The 19,737-nt window shown below is 44.5% G+C and overlaps 1 protein-coding gene across 2 annotated transcripts; it reads right to left on the minus strand.

Annotated features, from left to right (window-relative positions):
- Window positions 1-662: 662 nt before the first annotated feature.
- Window positions 663-18,817, minus strand: tcf20 (transcription factor 20). Of its 2 annotated transcripts, none has more exons than XM_039824328.1 (6): window positions 18,281-18,817; window positions 7,311-15,622; window positions 7,091-7,184; window positions 6,852-6,901; window positions 5,953-6,053; window positions 663-2,317 (listed from the first exon to the last, which is right to left on the minus strand). In XM_039824328.1, exons 2-5 carry the CDS (start codon window positions 14,376-14,378, stop codon window positions 5,994-5,996), a joined length of 7,272 nt encoding a protein of 2,423 aa, XP_039680262.1. In that variant the 5' UTR covers window positions 14,379-15,622; window positions 18,281-18,817; the 3' UTR covers window positions 663-2,317; window positions 5,953-5,993. The 2 variants fall into 2 exon arrangements, with proteins under 2 accessions (XP_039680262.1, XP_039680261.1); XM_039824327.1 differs by having other exon boundaries at window positions 6,838-6,901.
- Between the last annotated feature and the right edge of the window lie 920 nt (window positions 18,818-19,737).

Consider the following 19,737-nt stretch of genomic DNA (forward strand, 5'->3'; position numbering starts at 1 on the left):
CTGGTACCAGTTCACGGGGAGTAAGTTATGGGTTTGACTGCCGTTCCAGGACACTTTCACGGGCAGAAGGTTGTGAAAACAAAGGGTTACAGGTTGCCTGGAACACGCCATTATTTTTGGACCCTGAGTAAGCCATTGCAGCAGAATATATTAAATCTTGGTTCATAATACGGTGCCAACAGCAGTTTCATTTATGACAAAGAGAAAACTGAGCAAACGCACAAACTCCACCCAATCATATAATAAATGCCACTATGTTTAAAATTTGGAAAATCTGCTTTCATATTCCATGACCATTGCATTTTAACATGTAAATTATTTCAACTTTTACCTCCGCAGACATTTTAGTTTTCTATTTTTTTTACATTGAAGCAGCTCGTTTCCTTAAGTAAAATGTTTCAGTGTGACACTGACAGGAACACAGAATAGACCTGGTACAACATGTTCTAGACTCGAGAGTGCATTCATAAGCGCTCTTCTAAAGACAGAATGGTTATGAGTTATGCACTCCCCTCAGACTGAAAAGGCAGAAAGAAGTAAAGTGGTGAACGAGGTCAAGAAAACGGGGCAAAGAAATGTCAGGTGAAAACTAAAACAGGTGGTTTTATCAGTACAACCAAGGTAACCAAAAAATAGTTTTAGAAATAAGAAGAGGAGCGTACTTGAATCATTTTTTTAAGTGTATTCATAATTCATATACATATTGACAGGTTTCTAATACAGCATGGTTTTAGTGTAACTGTCTTCTCAGCTTGACTTTTTTTTTTTTTTTTTACAAGAATAACAATAAAAAATGATAAAGACAACACCATGTACGACTCACTTTTTAAATTTTATGGCAATGCTTCTTTTTGAATGGATTTTGCATCTCCCGATCAAATCGCTGCTGTACCACTATAAAGAATGAAATCATTCAGAAGTACTTGGTAAGGCTTACTCCCCATTGGCCAGTAGGGTCGGCCAATCACAGCTGTTCATATGACACCCTCTCCAAAAGGTTCCAGTTCCAAAAATAAAATAAAAATGCTTTCATCACTGAACGAGGGACTGACACCTGTCAGTCAAAAGCGACTTCCTATGTAGCACAGGTGCACACAGTACACAGTTCAACAAACGATGAAAACGCTGCAGTGTCCTGTCCATCTTTTCCCTGTCAGCACGGTTAAAGGTGGTGGACACGCATTAGTTCATAGTGTTATCTCCTCCTCTTACAAGGCTCGGCCCTTCTTTTTGCACATTACGAACATTTGTACTTAAAAAATAAGCTTGTGTCCACTGGATTTCTCATGAATACTATCTGTACCGTAAAAACCCCGTGATGAAAAATAAGAACACTTTTCAAAAAGGACCAAAAATGGAATCAAAGACCCAGATATCGGCATTTTTTTTCAGTTTCTCTTTCTTTCTCTCTCACTCACTCACTCTCTCTCTCTCTCTCACACACACACATACACACACTCACTTATCACCAATACACGTGACTTTTGAAAGGCAACAGATGTCCGTTCTCCAAGGCAATAATGTCTTTGTGGCAAACTCGACCCTGACATTCCAGACATCACTCTGGCTCCTCCCTCTCCAGGAATGAAAGAAAAAAAATAAAAATAATAATCAAATCCAATTCATGGGTTGACTGAATATAAAGTGAGATACATCCATTTCATTTTCATGAGTAAATACGGATGACGATACAAAATAATAATGAGGACTAAAATAAGAACTGTGGTCATCCTTATATCATAAAATAAAAAAATACTGCTTGTGAGAGGATACAAAATTCTCTCCTTGTTCTATTTTGTCTGGGTTCGACGACCCAACTTGCTCCCAATACGCCTCTTCAAAGCAACCAAAAGAACACCTAAAAACAAACACAGGTAAATGATAATACAGAGGATGATAAGCAAGAGTTTTACACGTTAAGGGTGTCGGAGGAAAATCAAAGTAAGCCTAGAGAGGAAGTTTGTTCTTTTGTTCTCTACGGAAAAGTTCCTTTAGTTCCTCCATCAGTTCTGACGTCTCATTTGATCCCACATCGGTCTTTGTTGTTTTTTTTTCTTTTACCTGTAGCTCCGTTCCTCTATGTTGCATGTCCATGTTTTCTTTTTCTGCTTTTAAGTAAAGAGCAACAATTCTCTTAGGAAAGAAAAAAAAAAAAAGGGTTTCTTTTTCTCCATTGTCTTTAATGTAAATAATGCTGATTCCTGTTGAGAAATTGTACATTCCCTTTTGTTGTTCTCCGTCACGGTCCTGTCCTTTCACATTTGGGGCTGCTTCGCAAACAAGTCTCCTTTCTCAGTCTTCTGTTGTCCAAACTAACCTAGGAGAGGGAGAACACAAACAGGTGGAGGTTAGGATTAGGGGCGGGAATCTTCACTGGGATCAACGATTCAATATCACGAAGTGTCACCTCCTCCACAGACTGATCTCATGAAGTGGCGTATGTATCAAGACGCATACTCGCTTTTTAGCGTGTTTATCAAGGCCGTACGGCCGCCATTGACCTACAGGACGTGTGAATTTTCACAGTAGCGAGTAGTATGAAAGGATGGAAGTCCGCGGAGGGAGGTTGTTTGGGGTGGTGGATGGGTAAAACACAGGACTTTCACCCAGGAGAGCCTTCCCCAGCGTTTCTTTCCTAAACCCAACCCTTTATTGTTTTCCTAAGCGTGTCACGTTGGTCACCATCGTGTTTGTCATTTTTTTGTTTACTAAACCCTTTCCCAATGTTTTATTTATTTTTTTACACGTGTGTGATGTTGTTCTCGCGATAGTACGCCACATTCTCGCGATAACGCACCACGTGGCGTTGCCATGCCGTATGTTTACATCTGCTGTATACAGCTTGACATACACGTGGATAGCTCAAAATGCGTACAGATAACACGCCAATTGGCTTTAGGAAAGTGGCGTGTATGTTTACGCAAAGTCATGATGCCATGTTGTCCTCCATATTATTATATATGGTGTAGGAGCCACATATTGTATGTTGTTTATGGTCTCATTTAGATTATTTATTGATTATTATATTGTGCACTTATGTTGTAGGTGGTGAGCGTTTTCATCGCCGTTTGTGAGGAAGTGATGACATATTTGTTTGCCTAACATGTTCACATGGGTTTTTGGGGCATTGACAGAGAGGGGGATGAGCCTGGGAGAGAACCCTTTCTGTTGAGCGCCGCACTAACGCACTTATTTCGACTCTCAAAGTAACTTTACATTTGGTTATTGCAGTGCTAGTTGTATTTGACGTGTGGAGGAATAAATCATTGCAATACAATCTCAAGCGCTTCTCAGGGTTTAGTCCCTCGCGGCAGCACGTTGTTGGACTGCTTACAGCCGCAACATCTGGCAACACATGGTTAACATTGACAAATTCAAGCAGTCCGAATATCTGTTCTTAAAGCCTCTGAACACCCACACAGGTGTTTTCAGTTATTCTGGCTGATTAGATTGTTCAGGTTGAAGGAGGCCCGGAGCTTCTGCTGCGTTCCAGACACAATTTTTAGCCCGTAAGTTACGACTTCCAGTCATGTTTACGACTTGGTAGCATTCCAGGCAAAGTCACGACTAGCGTAGCTAGCTAGTGGCTACCTTAAGTTGACGTTAGCTAGCGGTAGCTGATACTAGCGATTTCTAGTCGGCCACATATTTGGGGCTTCATTTAATAAACGTAGCCTTTAGTAGTACACAATCGTATGTGTATTGTTTTGATTACAATGTGCCGAATTACTTTACGTTGCCTATTTATTTCTATTTCTCACCGTTAATCACCAGCGTCTGTACAGCATCAACAGGGGTTGCCGTTGTTGTTTATGTGTGTGTGACGTCAAAAACTGTAACTGGGAGTACAACCATCTGGTACCAGTTCATGGGGAGTAAGTTACGGGTTTGACTGCCGTTCCAGGGCGCTGTCACGGGCAGAAGGTTGTGAAAACACGGGTTACGGGTTGCCTGGAACGCAGCATTTGATGGGAACTTATTAGGTCACAAATTATTTATACTGGTAAGAATGATTAGGGTGTCATTTACCCTAACAAGTGCAACAACACTAACAGGATTGACTCAGTCTAACCACACCCACATAGTCCTGGAAAAGGTCCAGTCAGCCACATTAACTATAAACACCTGTGTGGGTGTTCAGGGCCTTTAAAAAAAATAAAATAAAAAACACACATCCTGGATGTAGCGGAGTCTGAACACAGTAGGCAAAATCTGATAATCTTTTCGTCAAACCAATGAATTAAAAAAAAAGAAGTTACATTTCTAATAAAAAGGCTATACAATCTATTTCTTAACTGTTAGTTAACTTGTGTTCATGATAGTGTCATGTCACTTTCATGTAGATACCTTCAAGTAAAGGGTTACCCTTTTTTTCCCTGCTAAGTTCGCGGCTCCCCGCTGGACGGGTATATATATGGATATATATGGATGAGGTCTGGTGGGTTCAATCAGCCGTCCTACACAGAGCACGCCCGGCAGACACACAGCTGACAACCTCGCAGGAGGACGAGAGGGGTTCGGACTAGGGCTGGGTATCGTTCAATAATGTTCGAAACCGGTACAGATACCAATACCGTGACTGCTATACCGGTTCCTAAACGTTACTACTTTTTTCTCGATACCAATTTTAGTTTTTCCTGCCTGCATCTACGACGTGTAATGTTAGACAGCCAATCACAGACATTATTAGATCTTGGTAGAAGCATGCTGCGTGCTTATTGGCTCACTGACGCTGATGAGATATACTCCTTTAGGTATTGAAACTGGGTATTGAACGACGAGGCAATTTTCGATACTCGATACTTCAGACGCAATTCGGTCGGTGCCTAAAAAGTATCGAATTCACTATCCAGCCCTAGTTCAGACAGCTGCGGACTCGTGTCGGTTGCATGGAAGCCCAAGGGGTTCCGGGGTAGGGGAAGTGGCTGCATGTATCCACGACAATGCACGGCAAGTCATGGCTGCTTGACAGGTACGGCAAGTCCGCAGACGTGAAATGCCAAAAGTCTATCCGAGCGTCCTGGACGGGTGAACTGGGACTCCGTTGCCTGCTTGTCGGTTAACGGTTAATACTCTCGGATAACAAGGGTCGGCTATCGGTCAGGAAAGAAAAAAAAAAAAATCTAATTTAGCATCCCTTTCATAAATCAAACAGCTTTTAACAGGTGAGCTTCACTCAGGGGTATCTACTGTTATGTGACTGGTTATAGTGGGAAATATATTGTGAAAAACGTGATGAAGTAAGGGGAAGCAGTTGCTAAATCTTTAGCATGCTATCAGCATTCGTCTGTGATCTTACAGAAAGAGAAAGAAAATGAGAAATATGGTGCGTCTTTAGTTTCCATGAGGACAGGCTGAATGAAAGTGAGGGGGAGGTAGTGAAAGGGAGTGAAAGGCAGCTGTACAGCCACTAGTGTGAGGTGAGGAGGAGTGTGAGAGCAGGAGGATTTATTTATTTTTTTTCAAGACCCAGCCAACAAAGAGAGTAACTATTGTACTGCTGTGTGAAGTTAAAATTGTCTGAATAGGTAAAAAGGTATACATTTGTTGCCCTGAGGCAAGCAATTGGTGCCCATTCACTGAAGGTCCATTAATGAGAAACCAGTCACCCACCAAATAACGTTTCCCAGATGAGAATGTCTGTGTGGTGATCGAAGGTGGGGTCAGTTGGCTGCAGAACAGCACTACATTACACATGTTACACAATGAGGGAAGTTGTGTTTTTCAATCTACTTGATTTTTTTTAAAATGGATGCAGCATTCTGGCACACTAGTTCCCACTTTGAAAAGCCTTTCCATTCCAATTTTTGAAAGGAAGAAATAATAATAAACATATTTTTGGAAGGGGGCGGAAATAATGTGTTTATGAGAACACCCTAAATATTTGGACTATGACACATGCTGCGCACACACGCACACACACACAAAAACACACACAAAGTATAAACTTACAGCTCCTAGACTCCTGTGTCTCTTCATGTTCCGTGTTTCTCTCAGCCTCTCTCCGACTGCTCCAGGTACACGGTCTTGACTGGCCGGATGCTCTGGGTGAACTGAGTGAAGGAGTGAGGAGGTGAGAGAGAGACAGAGGGAGTGCAATATAGGATGGAAGAGATTCAAAGAAATTATGAAAAAACAGTGATTGGGTGGTGAGGAATAGGAACTATTCCAAATTAGAATGTATATTTAACAAAACAGTTATTTGAATGTTGTGCAGCACTTCTGGGCCTGGGCTGCAGCTCCCTAAACATTTAAGCTCCCTGTCTGTGTGCTGTCCGATTGAGCCCAATCACCCAGAGAATTCAGCGAGCGAGCGGGTATGTTGATGACGTGTCGGCTGGCGCTACCCAAAGTAAACAAACAACTACACCGACGAAAATGTCTAAATGAAGAAAAGACTAGTATCAGGAAGTTCTGTCGGAAAGGGCAGACGCCGAAATCGTCAGACAAAGACAAGAAACGGCAAGAGACTCGGACCGGATACGTGACGCGGTGTAATCCGCATCACGTCCTGCATGCTCCAGAGAGAGCGAGGTAGAGAGGTCTACAGTGTTTACATGAAGTTTTCATTTCATGTATTTGTCATGTGTATGCAGATCTTTTAAAATAAATGTTTATGTTAAAATAAATATAGACCTATACTGGTAGTTGTCTCCCGTTGTATTGGTTTGCCCTCTTATGGACATAATGCTCAAAAGTAGATATTCAAACCTATGTGTTTTTTTTTTTAGAAGTAATATTCCAATGTCATTTTTGGCTAATTGTGATAGTATTAGCCGACTAGAGTGGCAAATGAAAAAGTGGATTTTCACTGAATCACACAAAACGAAGACCAACCTCTCATTCTTTACCTTGTGCTTCGGACACCGCAGTGAGAAGTTATCCTCGTTTAGAGAGCAATCTGTTAGAGGGACAGAGAATATTAGTACGCTACAGATACTGCCACACAGAGCTCTTACAGTTAAAAAAAATAAAATAAATAAAAACAGTATTGGGGTTTTAAGCAGACACAAAAATCAAATATTGGGAAACAGAATTTTACATTAATTCACTTTTTTACAGGGGGGCTGTATTCAACGCATTCACTCACCTGCTTCAATAGCGCACAGGTAGTGGTAGCGAAGTGTACAGCCTTTACTGTAGCAGCCCAGGGTTGAGCCAACCATCTCACAGTACGAGCAGGACTGAGCAGAGACAGAATGGCAAAGAAGAAATCAATAAAAGCATGTCTTATGTCTTTTAAACAGTTAAAGTCAATATCAGAAAAAAAAAGAAGTTATAAACCTTAAATAGAAACAGAGGACACTCACTGTTTCTCTGGCACCATCTAGTGCCTCCTGCAGGCCATACAGTCTCCCATTGACAAGATACACTCCACTGGTCCACACTATGCATCCTTCGTGGACCCACAGCTCCTCTGGGTCCATGGGCATCTGAGGCAGCTGGGCGAGTTGGGCCAAGGGTCCCAGGGAGTCCAAGGCGGGCGGAGGGGGCTGAAAGGGCAGGGACGCCTTACTGTTGGATGGCACCATTCTGGGGGAATCGTCACTAGATTTGTGCCTCCTTTTAAAGCGGGGGTGCGAGGTCAGCTTTCTGTGTTGGGGTCGCTGTTGGGCTTCTTCTGTTGGCGGCTGCAGCGGTTGCTGGATATGCGGCTGTCGCTGGTCGATCTCAAGGTCTGGCTCTCTCTTAAGCTCAGGGATAGGCCGGATGTCTAGATTCATGTCCAAGGTTAGAGATGCTGTTTTACTGGTGTAGGAGAAGAAGGAAGAGGAGGAGGAAGAGGAGGCACTGTTGCTGAACTTGCCAGTCATGTGCATCATCATTTCCTCTCTACCAGCTGTGGGGGCAGTTCTGGCTGTCATGGTGAGAGGTACTGGGTTTGAATCTAGGCTGATGGCATAGTCACTCTCAGTTGGGGGCTTGGTAAACTGAGCATCTTGTGTTTGCGTGTCTTGGATGGTGCTCAAAGCATTTGAGCTCATGTCTAAATTTGGTCCCGTTTTATTTGTGCCTGTGGTCGCTGGACATTGTCGGACTTGGGGCTGGTTCTTGGGGAGCTTTGCGGCATATTCGGCTGGATAGAAAGGTCCATAGAGATCTCCGAGGTGCTTGTAATTTGCCCATTTCTGACACAGGCAGCAGAGCAGGCGGCCAGAGTGATTGGTCTCGGTAATCACGGGGCCTGAAACAACATAACCAGATGAAGGAAGCGCTTTTCCTGACTGTAGTGTAGTTTCCACCTCGTCTGTCTCGCCTTTCTCCGAGTCTCTGTCTCTCCTAGATAACTGGGAGGAAAGAGCTGAGGTCAGGAGAGAATCAAGTCCACTCCCGCCTGCATTTACAATTGTGCACACTGCCCCGATCTCTGGTACTTTGTTCTCCACATGAATGTGTGGAACAAACGGGCCCTTTCTATTAGGATCTGTGAATACTCTATTTGTGCCAGGGCTCCCTCCTGCCCCTAAAGGTGTATCTGGGTCGTCTTTGGCCACTGGTGGTGCCATCGGTGCTGCTCCTCTCCTTCTCCTCCTCTGTCGTCCTCTGGCTTGCAGTGACTCGTCTTCATCTTTCACACCTTTGCGTCTCCTTCGCACAGGTTTGACCTCGATCTCTGGTGGCGTGTCCTCACTCTCGACATCCACTTTTACTATCTGGGTTAAAATGGGCGGGGTCAGTGGGGGAGTGTTTTTATTGTCTGTCAGGGGTGGTGCTGCAGGTGGTGGTGAGCTGCTGGCAGTCTGCACCAATGGTGGGGTTGTGGCAGCAGCTGTAGTTAGAGTGGTCGGGGCCGGAGGAGCACTCGGAGTTGTGCTCTGAGCCTGGGCTTGAGGCTGGCCCTGCCCCTGTGTTTGGGCCTGGGTCTGGGCCCGTTTTTGTTTATTCACACTCCCTACAGGCCTGCCCTTCTTCTTGCCAGATGGAAAATAGCCTTTAGGCACTGAACTCTCCGATAGCTTAGAATCTTGTGGCGACAGACTGGACCTACCTGAGGACATCTGATGTTGTCTATTCAGCATGTGTCCTTGACTATGGTGGGGTGGGGTGGCTCCATAGTAGTCACTGCCAGGGTAATCATCAAACCCCATACCAGATTCTTGAAGTTTCTGTCGAAGAAGGTTAGCAGCAGACTGCTCTCCTCTTCTTGTCTCGAGCTGCTGGTAAGTGTTGGTGAAATGCTGAATGTCCGACAGGGCGGATGAAGATGGAGGTGGGGAACCCTGGACTGGGCGGGGTAGAGGTGGAGGAGGGGGTAAAGGTCCGAGCAAGGCAAAATCCTCCTTGTCACCAGATGCCGATGCCACAGCGGCTCCTAATCCAAAGTCAAAGTCTTGTTTTAGGGTTTGGGACGTCTGATGAGGATCACATGGGTAGGCAGAAGGAGGTAAAGGCCCAGTCTCATCAACTCCTCTGAAGGGAATCATGTCGTTTAATGAGTGACTTTCATCCATGTAACCATCATCCCCTCCTGCAACCCTAGGGAAATGTGCCAAGTCTTGGTCCTGTGAATCATTAAATGCTGGTATTTCTGAGTGAGAGAAGCCTGGGTAATGATTTGACTCATCATCAACATGGCCTGCTGGCTTTTTAATATTTGGTGTGATTTTCTGCACTATTGCCTCCAGTTTCAAACCTCGTCCTTTCCGGGGAGGCAAAGCCTTGGTATTACCACTTGATGGAGATAGAGGTTGTAAATAGGTATTCTCTCCGGGTAGAGGGGAGGAGAGCCTCGGACATGGGATATCTGAACTGGATGAGTCATCTTCGTTGTGATGGCTAGACTCCGACTGAGCCCCAGGGGAGTGATGTGAATTTGTAGCAGCCTGGAGTTGCCTTTTGGCGGGTATAGGAGAGATAAAAGAACGAACTCTCCTCCGCAATATTAGTGGATTTGTGTCTCCAGAACCCCCGGCTTTAGTCTGACGCTGCACCTGTTGTGGCTGAGCGGAGTTCATGTCAGCAGAAGGCTTAGTGGAGCTGGGTGGAGGAGGTGGACCGGGAAGTCTGGCTTCCTTTGCGGCTCCTCTGGAGACCTCGGGTTCAGCAGCATTTTGGCATTGTGGAGGAACAGGGACGTGTGAAGCTACAGGAGCAGGAGGTGGCGGCTGTGTTCTGTAGAAGGAGTCTCCTATCATCGTAGAGCCTTCTCTTCCAGAGTGTGTTGACTCCCACATTTTCAAATCAAAGAAAGCGCCTTGATGATGGAGTGACATTTTGGTTGCGTGTTGTTCGCCGGGCATGTCAGTTTGTGGGATCATTCTTTGTCTCGGTTCCGATTGGCTGACCTTATGTCTTCCTGGAGAAGAACCAGGCTGCATCATCATCTCCTTCGATGTCCTGTTCATCGCTTTTACCCAGTCATTCATGTCATGGGGGTGATGAGGGGGGCCACGAGAGTGAGGATACATTTGAAGCTTGTTCGTGGCTTGAGTCGGTGGGGATAAATTGTGGTATGGATGGTGGGAGGGAAAATGGGGGTTGCTGCGTGGCATCATATTCCCTTCTCTTGTGTCTCCAAATCGATATCCAGGAAAACCGCTCCCACCGCCAGTTGATAAATCAACACCATGAATATAGGACTGGTGCCTTGAAGGTGAAGATAAGGGGTTAGTGCTCAAAGGATGAGAAGGCAAGGGTGTAATATCAACATTACCTCGCCTGTAGGGGTCAGCATTCATTACAACAGATGAATGAACAGACTTGGAATGATACTCCATATCAGCCTCATTAGCCCCACCACTGCCATGATGATCAGTTTGTAAATTTGCAGCGTCTGGGCCAGCCTCCCTTGATGCCGTTTCCATTTTCACTACTTGTTTCTCTGCAATATCCTTTTTACTCAGATCATTGGCTGCTGCTGGAGAGGAAAACGGCTGTTGAATCACCGAGGCTCCACTCTGACTTTTATCCCGCTCCCTCTCTCGGTCACTTTCCCTGTCCCTCTCTGGTGTGCTGCGTCGGTTTGGCGACACATCACAAATGACGGAGCGCCGCTCTGACGGGGCTAATATGGAGCCTGATGATTTTTGAGACTCAGTTTGACCAATGGTGCCTGTTAGCGGCTCTGGCTCTTGCAAAAGGAGCTCCTGTACAGCAGAGGATGGAGTGGATACATTAGATAACACTTTTCTCTGTGGTAGAGAATAGTCAGCTAAGTTAATATGTTTTGTTGGGGGTTGCAGAGAATCTGTAGCCTGCGTTAAATGGCTCTGGGACACGCCCACTTCAGATTTCTCAGCGTTTTGCAATATCTTAGTAATGGACACTTCGGACTTCACCGACGACTGAGCATCTGTGTTAAAATCTGGCTCTCTTCCATGCCTCTGGTTTGGATGTGGGGGCTTTCCAGAGCTACCAGAATGAGCCGAAACCTCAGTTATGCCATAAGGGTGTCTGGTTTGAAACGGTTGTTGAACTTGGAGATGGGCAGGAAAGGCCTGCTCGGGTCTGCCATAACGCCTATCTAAATTGTAACCTTGAAGAACCTCTTGTAAAAGGCTCGGAAATTGCTGGGAATTCTCCTCATGACCTTTAGCTCCTGCTGCTTGCCCTCTCTTCACCAAAGCCTCTGCTACAGAACCAGCATATTTTGGATGCACAGGGCCATAACCAGCTTGTGACTGTTGGTACCCTAAGTATCTGGAATTTGAATCCATAACACTGGCTGGACCAGCCCTTCCTCTGTTTTTCAGTGACAAATCTGAGCCATATGTTGATTCTGGGTATCCATATTTATGTGGTCCAGACTGGGGAGGATTTTGAGGCCGTCCAAAATTAGATTTCTGGTGAAGGGAGGAATATAAACTCAGATCTACACCCTCCTCCCCATTATGACTGCTTGACTCTCTTAAGGAGTGTTTCTCTTCTATACAGTTGTCTTGGGTATGCTTGCTTTTTTCAGTGTGACTTCCCTCAGACCGAGCTGAAACAATCACACCAACACTACTGGCACTCTGCTGTTCCTCAGATGTGTGCTTTTCTTCCCTCTCATTATTGTGTAATCTGGATGCAGTGTGCAACCGGTTTTCTTTGTCCTGACAATTTTGTGAGTTTACTTCTCCATCTCGCTGCGTTTGGCTACTGCCTTTCTCAGTTTTGTCAACTGTGCCTTCGCTTTCATTTTTGATGACTTCATTTTTTATTTCTGTTGTCCTCCTATGACCACCTCTGTGGTCATTATGTGTTAGCCCAGACTCTGAGACACAATTTGGTTGAGGAGGAGGAATACTGGAGGGGGTGGATGAGGGGGATGAGGAAACTGGAAGTGCTGAATGTGAAGTTGGGCCAGTCTCTGATGATTGACATCCAAAGGGTGGCGATGAAGAGGGAATTTGAGCTTCATTTGCTTTTGTTTCGGAAACATTTTGTTCTTTTGACGGTGAATCGGAGGTGGCTGCTTTTACAGCTGATGCTTGCCCAGTCCGTGTCTGACTCTGACAGGGAGCGTGATAACCAGTTAGTTCAGATCCACTGCTTGCACCACTCATCTGCCTCACTCTCCTATGTTCCCCTTCAGAAAACTGCTCCTCACGCTCCACCTTGGTCCCTGATGAGCCACAAACTGACATCAATGAGGAGTCTTCATCTGCACCAGCATCTAAGCTGGCACCATCACCGATGCCCAGTGCACTTCCATCTTTAACTGTGCTAGTGCTTGATGCTGCACTTGCATTTCGACTCCTTGGTTGTGATGGGGACACGCCATGTGTGGTCTGTTGCATCTGCCCCACATCTTTCCCCTTCTTCTGGGAAAGCACAGAGTCGGTGAGGAGCATGTGCTGAACTGTGTTTGGTAAATTGGCTACTTGTGAGCTCAAGGCATTAAGACTATTCAAGCCAGCATCCTGCATTTTGTCTAGTGGAGAGGATGAATAAATAGAGGAGCATTCCTCTCGGGATCCGATTCCTGTGCCTAGACCCAATTTGTTGCGGCCCGTTGGAGGAAGACTGCTCCCTCCAACTGCACTCATGCTGTGAGCTTTATGACTGCCACTGCTACCACAACTACTGATGCTGCTATTTGAGTTGGGCGTGGGACTTAACTGTGGCATGGTCTGCAGTAATCTACCTTGACCATGGCTACTACGGGGGTTTGACGTAGGAGGATGTGAAAGACCATGACCTGAGGGGTTTCCGTGTACGTCTGAGACACCCATCAAAGGGGAAGGAGAGGAGCTACAACTGGGGGAATGCACTGCGGAGGCAGCTGGTGAGGGGTTGGATATTGGGCTAAAGTTTTGGTTAATTTGGGTTTGTTGAGCATTGGGATGCATTGGGGATTTGGTTATTTCTTGAGATGCTGCTAGAGGTGTACTGGGATTGGAGGCTTGATGATGTTTAGCATATACAGAGCCTGGAGACGGGCCCTGGTGCTGCATCTTGAGAGAGTTGTCATAACCTACCCCTAAATTGTGCTGCGAGTTGCGGTGCTGTAGTGTGGCTTGCTTGTGAAGTGCAAGTGTCTGTTGGGAATATCCAGGATAGTTTGAAGCATGGTAACTCTGTTGAACATTCTCCATTGGCCCCACATTGTTAGCAACAACTGAACTGGAGACTGAGTTTGAACTGGAGTTGACACTGGGAGAACTGTTGACTTTGGGATCGAACCCGGTGCTGGCAGCCCCGTCGAGATATCTCTGTGGAGGGGGGCTGTACATTCCTGATGACCCTGTGGATGCTCCACCCTGTGGGGAGTAGTGCGGGTACTGAGGGGTCATTCTGTGCCCAGAGTGTGGATAGCTCCTATGCTGCTGTCCGTGGTGGACAGCGGGGAAGGTTTGCCCATGCTGGCGATGCTGCATCTGAGGACCTGGCACTGACTGCATTGCAGCATTCTGACTCATATTGTACTGATGAGAAGGAGAAAACGCTCCAGCACCAGCACCTCCACCTGAACCAGCACTGGGGCCATAGTCTACTGGATACGGTGACATCAGGCCAGATGCTGGTGCAGAGCCAGATCCAGCATGCCGGTACTGGTGAGGTATATGTCCATCAATATTAGGGTACCCAAATCCTGCCCCATAAGCCATGCCCCCCCTTCTGTGCCTGTCCTTTCCACCCATTGAAAAATAATAATCCATGGCGTCCTTCCTGTAAGGGTTGTTAGCGTTGCCGCTGTGAATGTTACTCTGTGTTGGCGGTGCCTCCACTGCCCCTCTGTTTCTACCACTGTAAGCAAGCATGTGACTGGCTTGACTGGGGTGGTGATGGCTTCTGTGCAGGCTCTGCTGTTGCATCCCTGCATAATCATCCGTCATCCGTGGGGAGATCTGAGGGTCTGCTGGCTGAGGGGGATATGGAGTTCCCCCTACAGCCCTCCCACTGAACCCCGGGGGGAGAGAAGGGGGAACTGGGCTGTTAGAAAAATTCTGCATTGTTTTCCCAAGTTTGGATTAAAAACGGAAATACCTTTCAGTGTCTATACCAGGGAATGCTTCTGATCACAAACTGGAAGGCTTACGGCAGTAACCATTAATGACAAAGAGAGAGTCTATGGCCTGGCAGTAAAACAAGGAAATGCTTTGAAAAATAGTTCAAGCTGAGGAATATATATCGCAGATGTTATGACTTTTTTTTTTTTTTTTTTAGCAGAAAGTGGGTAGGGCACTTGAACAGACGATGCTTTTATCAATATATGAAAAGGCCAAATGGTAAAAGTCTCACTTCTTCAATGTGATCATGGTATGTTTGTTTGCACATTTAAAGAAAATAAAATAAAAAAAAAAAAGGTTAACTTTACAGTTGGGTCTTGCAAAATGGAATTTTCAAAAGAAAAAATAAATGTGTAGAGAAGCAGGTTTCTACGGCATAAAAATACAAGACTAAAACTGTGCAGTCCTTTCCATGAAGCTGAAGAAGTTTGGCACCGAGCAGGCAATGATATCATGGATGTCTGACACACCACCACGTGAGATGTTCAACCCCAAATGTCTTTACGTGTATATGCTCTGCTATAATTACAGCTCAAGCGAACAGAGCTATGTTAGGACTGAATTGTGTTATGGTCCAATAGCATTTTGTGCAAAAAAAAATCTCAATAAAACCATTGAGAATGTGTTCTGTCCCAACAATCGGCAACAACAAACAGTTCGTCAATATGTTTGCCAGGACCTGACTCACACCTGTGTGAGACCAAAACTGCAGGAACTCGAATCAAGAGGTCTAAATACAGACCATCATTAAACACTCCCAGAGGCAAACACTCCATTGATATTCTCATCAGCTCTTGGATGCAGAGAGTAATACACTTTGAGATGTTCTTTTTCTTGAACATTCCCTTTCAAATACTGTCTTCTTTTTTTGCTACGACATGCATTAATTCGGACTGTAGAAGTCTCTGGTCCCTATTTAGTAATTGTTCTTTCCTTGACGCTTTGTTCAGATTCTTCTTGGTCCTCTCCCGTATCTTCAGCGTGTAGCTGTCTTACCTTTGTTTCTTTCTGTCAACCATCATTTTATTCTACCTAGTTCCATGGCAACAATTTTCCAAAAGGAGGGTAATCCATTTATTCCACTTCAAGTTCAGTCTATTCAAGCTCCTGTTTTCTCTCTCTCTTCAGTATTTCCATGCAGATACGTTCATTTTTCCAGGAGATGGTGACCAGAAGCCTTCATAACTCTGCAAATACAAAAGATGAATCAAAAACGTTAGAACACAAAAATGAAAAAGGTGACTTTTTGCTGTACCTTGTGCTCCAGCTGTTGTTGTTTTGATAGTTATAAAGAGACATGTACAGTGGTCATACAATTACACTTGACTAAAAGCCTTTTGGGGTGAGTTTAATATTCTGTTTCAACAATTCAGTGGCAGTTAATTACAACATATTTATCCATGCAACTATGAACAATAATGAAATTAGTTTGGAGCCTTTGCGCTTAAAAACTGCGAAAAAGTGCTGATATAGCATGATATATTACAGATTACATCAGCATTTCCCACAAGAGATTTTTTTTTATTTTACCAAACCAACAATAATGTTTTAGGGTTTCCTTTAGGATTTTTTTTAGCAGTGGGGTCAAGTCTGTCCGAACAACAACAACAACAACAACAACTGTAAGTATACAGACAGTTTATTGGGGGGGATGGTTTGTTGGGACGGTGCCGTTTGTGTGTGCGGGCGGGCACCGTCTTGGGGTTTTTAGTAAACTGTCTGTGCACTTACAACCTCAGCCACGACTGCGTTGTGCGTCTGCCCCATTTCTGGTGCCGTGGCGGCAGAGGTTTTGCCGTGGCGGGCCCCCACTGTAGTGTCAGCATAGAGGAAACACTGACATTACTTCCTTGTTGCACACACCGTCCATTCAACTTAAAAGGGCTTGCTGGCCTCATATTAACACTCCTGTTTTATTATGCTCTGAAACTATAGCCTTTACTGTGGTTGGAGCTTTAACAATACATGCCTACGCTGTCTTTTCTGACTGATAACAAACTGAAGAGAAAAGTGGGTAAGCAACAGCATGCAATTAAGGCAACAAAGTAACAGACAAATCACAAACACTACTTCACATGTAAACAAACAACCCTGTGGAGCCAAGACAGAAGCAGTCAAATCTCCTACCTCGTTAAAAATTAGACCAAAGACCATTAACGTTAGTGTATTAAACTTGTTTTAATGGCCTTTAATGATTATGGGTGATAATTAAAAGGCATGACGCCATCTTTAGGAGGTCAGTATCCATAATTGCCATGTGTGACACAAGCCTTTATTGTCTCCCTCAAATACACTGTGAAATGGTTAATGGCTCGAACACAACTTTGGCTGACTTTTGTTACAGAAGTGTCGACTTACAATGAGCCACACAATAACAAGCAATCACTGTTAATGATTACAACTATTAGTAAATGGGTTATTTGTCTGTCAATCACTAGTGTGAACGACCAATGCAATGTTTTGTTTTTTTCCACCGCGGAGAAAGTGATGAGCAGTTGAATAATCATGGGAAAAAAACAGAACCAGGATGGCTACAAAACAAACAATCTGGTCATTCCTTTTAAATGTATTTGAGTCAAACATACTTCATACAGATTTATGTTCAAAAGGGTCAAAGCTCGTGGGTGATGCAGTGTAAAATTGGAAAAGTTAGTACACTATTGATCTCCATCTGTCTATTAGCGCATACCTTGATTACTAACTAATCACAGCAGCTCACTGTGCACAGCCAGGCAGCAGCATTCACAATACACACAACAGTGCAGCATTAATACAAACTGGCTCAGTGCAGTCGGTCAGCGAGTCAATCAACTGCATAGCTGCCTAATTGTTAAAAGCATATGCATGGAAGCTCATTTCCACCAATGTGATGAAAATAAAAAGATCCTGTAAGTCATAATGAGTTAGTATCTCAAAATAATTAGAGACTTCCTCAAAATACTGACATAGTATCTTTAAATAATTACTTAGTATATTTAAAAAAAAAAAAAAGTTTCTCATCATTTTGAGATACTAAGTCATTATTTTGAGAAGGTTTCTGAATAGTACGAGATACTATCTGATCATTTTGAGATAGTAAGTCATTTTTTTGAGAAAGTTTCTCATCATTTTGAGAAGCTTAGTCATTATTTTGAGATATCTTCTCATTATTTTGATAAATCTTCTCATTATAATGACTTACAGGATATTTTTTTCATCTCACTGGCGAAAATAGACTTCCGTATACGCAATATATTTTGCATATGATGATCAAATGCCAGCTCTGTTATATTCTGGTGGTTTGTCGTCTCATCATATTGTCATCAACACAAACAACAACTGGCGTTTGTGCCACATAGCCTTATATAGTAGCTAACATTACATTAGCCAATACCAAGGTCTACGCATTACAATTAGCTTTGTAGTGCTGCCTCTTTTAGCTTTGTAAAGGTTAGCGTTATAGCTAAAATATCTCGCATAACGTTACTGCAAATTAAATATGCGATGTAACGTTAGCCGCAGAGTTAGCTAAGCTACAGCCACCAGTTAGCATCCTAGCAAACCGTGCGTTTACATTATTACAAGCATTTGAGGAGGTGCACAACACGATAGTTCTAGCAGGCTAAAGGCACGGGGCAGCCAGGCAGCGTTTAGCTACAAAAGAGAGGTGATTAGGTGCAGATGTTTCCCCCCCTCAGACATTCAGTGGAGCGGTGTGTAAATGGGTTAGCTAGCATAAATAACTGGTGTGGGTACTGCATCAGAAAATGATCATCACGCAGCCTGACATTTTCCTTGAATAAACAGAGCTAATGTTTGCCAGTGAGAGGCAGAGACAGGCTAGCTAACACACTCTGAATGCATACCTGAATAACGTAGCCAATACAAGGCCCCTCGAAGAGTGAAAGGCTGTTTTGTGACAATCCCGCTGCTGTGGCAGGAAACCCCAGCCTCGAGTCGACTGCTCCGCCGCTTTTCCCTCACCCTTTTTGAGTCCAGACAACCCCGACCAGCGGCGGCGAAGTCGGGGGGCCCGTCACGACACTCGGATCCCGGGGCCTTTCTTCCGATTTCCCCTTTTTTCTTTTGTCCTCACCTCCAAAAATGATGAAGGCAGAGCACAATCGGGGTGCCTGTAGGTCCCGTAGCCAGTGAGGTCCATACACCCCCGCCCCCTCCCCTCTTGTTCCCTCGCCTCTCTCTCTCTCTCTCTCTCTCTCTCCCTCTTTCACACACCGCTGAGGTGATTCCACCTATCTCGAACTAAAATGAAACACATTGCCATCTCACAAGCCTCTACTAACGCATGCAGATCTCAAACGTCCGTTTCCGTCACAAAATTGCATTTGCATGCCTTCATCAGTAGCTCGACCTGTTCGTTTTCCTGTTAGACTACTGTTTTTTTTTTTCTTGCAACAGAAAGACCGCCTTGAAAATGCATACACACTCATATTCCTGCACCCCCTCCCTCATCTCTCTCCATCACATCCCTCCACCTCCCCTCCCTCTCTGAAGCCTTAATGCTATTCCACTGATTTCCCCCCCTATTTCTACCATAAAATCTAAGATTATAGTAATATTGCAAATGCAAATTTTGCATGTCTGGGCTCAGGGTTTTATCACAGCTCCTTTGTTCTTATTTCATCTCCAGTGAAAATGAATTATGGGTAGCCTTAATGAAGGCACCAGGGTACAAAGGCAATATGGAGAGGAGACTGGGCTGAATGGTAGGTTATGTCTGAAATGAATAAGTCAATAACAGATGAAAGACAATTTGTGAGCAAATAGGTACGCCTGCATTAGAGAAAGATTGCAATGCAGCTTTGTTCAGTTTATTATGGTCTCTTATAATGCTGAAATGCAGACCCATTGTACACACATTGCAGCTATAGTGTTGTTTCTTCACAAAGAAAAGCCACTTAAATCATCCCCATATAATACCCAGCCATTGGTTAATGTTTGACACGACAAGCTCAGAACATCATTATGGCCAGAACAACGATGGAGGTGCTACAAACACAATCCTTTTCCCATTTAATTCAATGTGTTGTCTCTGCCGGAGCTTATCTGCTCTCACACACAGGGCCAGTGAGTGCAGTGCAGAGCCATCACACTCTCCTACCATCATAATGATGTGCCCTATGCCCCCCATCCATAGTGCTGCACTTTTAATGTACTGCAGTGTGTCACACGCGCACGCACACACTCTCACGCACATTTCACCACGACATACGTACATAAAAAGAAACCCCCACGTGAACGCACGAAGATAACACACGTGCACAATCACAAAAATGCAGTCCTAACAGTTAGCACACATATC

The sequence above is a fragment of the Perca fluviatilis genome, chromosome 15 (assembly GCF_010015445.1).
Source record: "Perca fluviatilis chromosome 15, GENO_Pfluv_1.0, whole genome shotgun sequence".
NCBI lineage: Eukaryota > Metazoa > Chordata > Actinopteri > Perciformes > Percidae > Perca > Perca fluviatilis.

Excerpts from the sequence above, each read along its gene's own strand:
- tcf20 (XM_039824327.1), bottom strand. The coding sequence starts at position 14,378 with ATGCAGAATTTTTCTAACAGCCCAGTTCCCCCTTCTCTCCCCCCGGGG. Across the intron at positions 7,185-7,310 it reads TAGATGGTGCCAGAGAAACA|TCCTGCTCGTACTGTGAGAT; the intron begins GTGAGTGTCCTC and ends GTCTCTGCTCAG. Across the intron at positions 6,054-6,837 it reads CACAAGGTAAAGAATGAGAG|TTCACCCAGAGCATCCGGCC; the intron begins GTTGGTCTTCGT and ends TCCTTCACTCAG.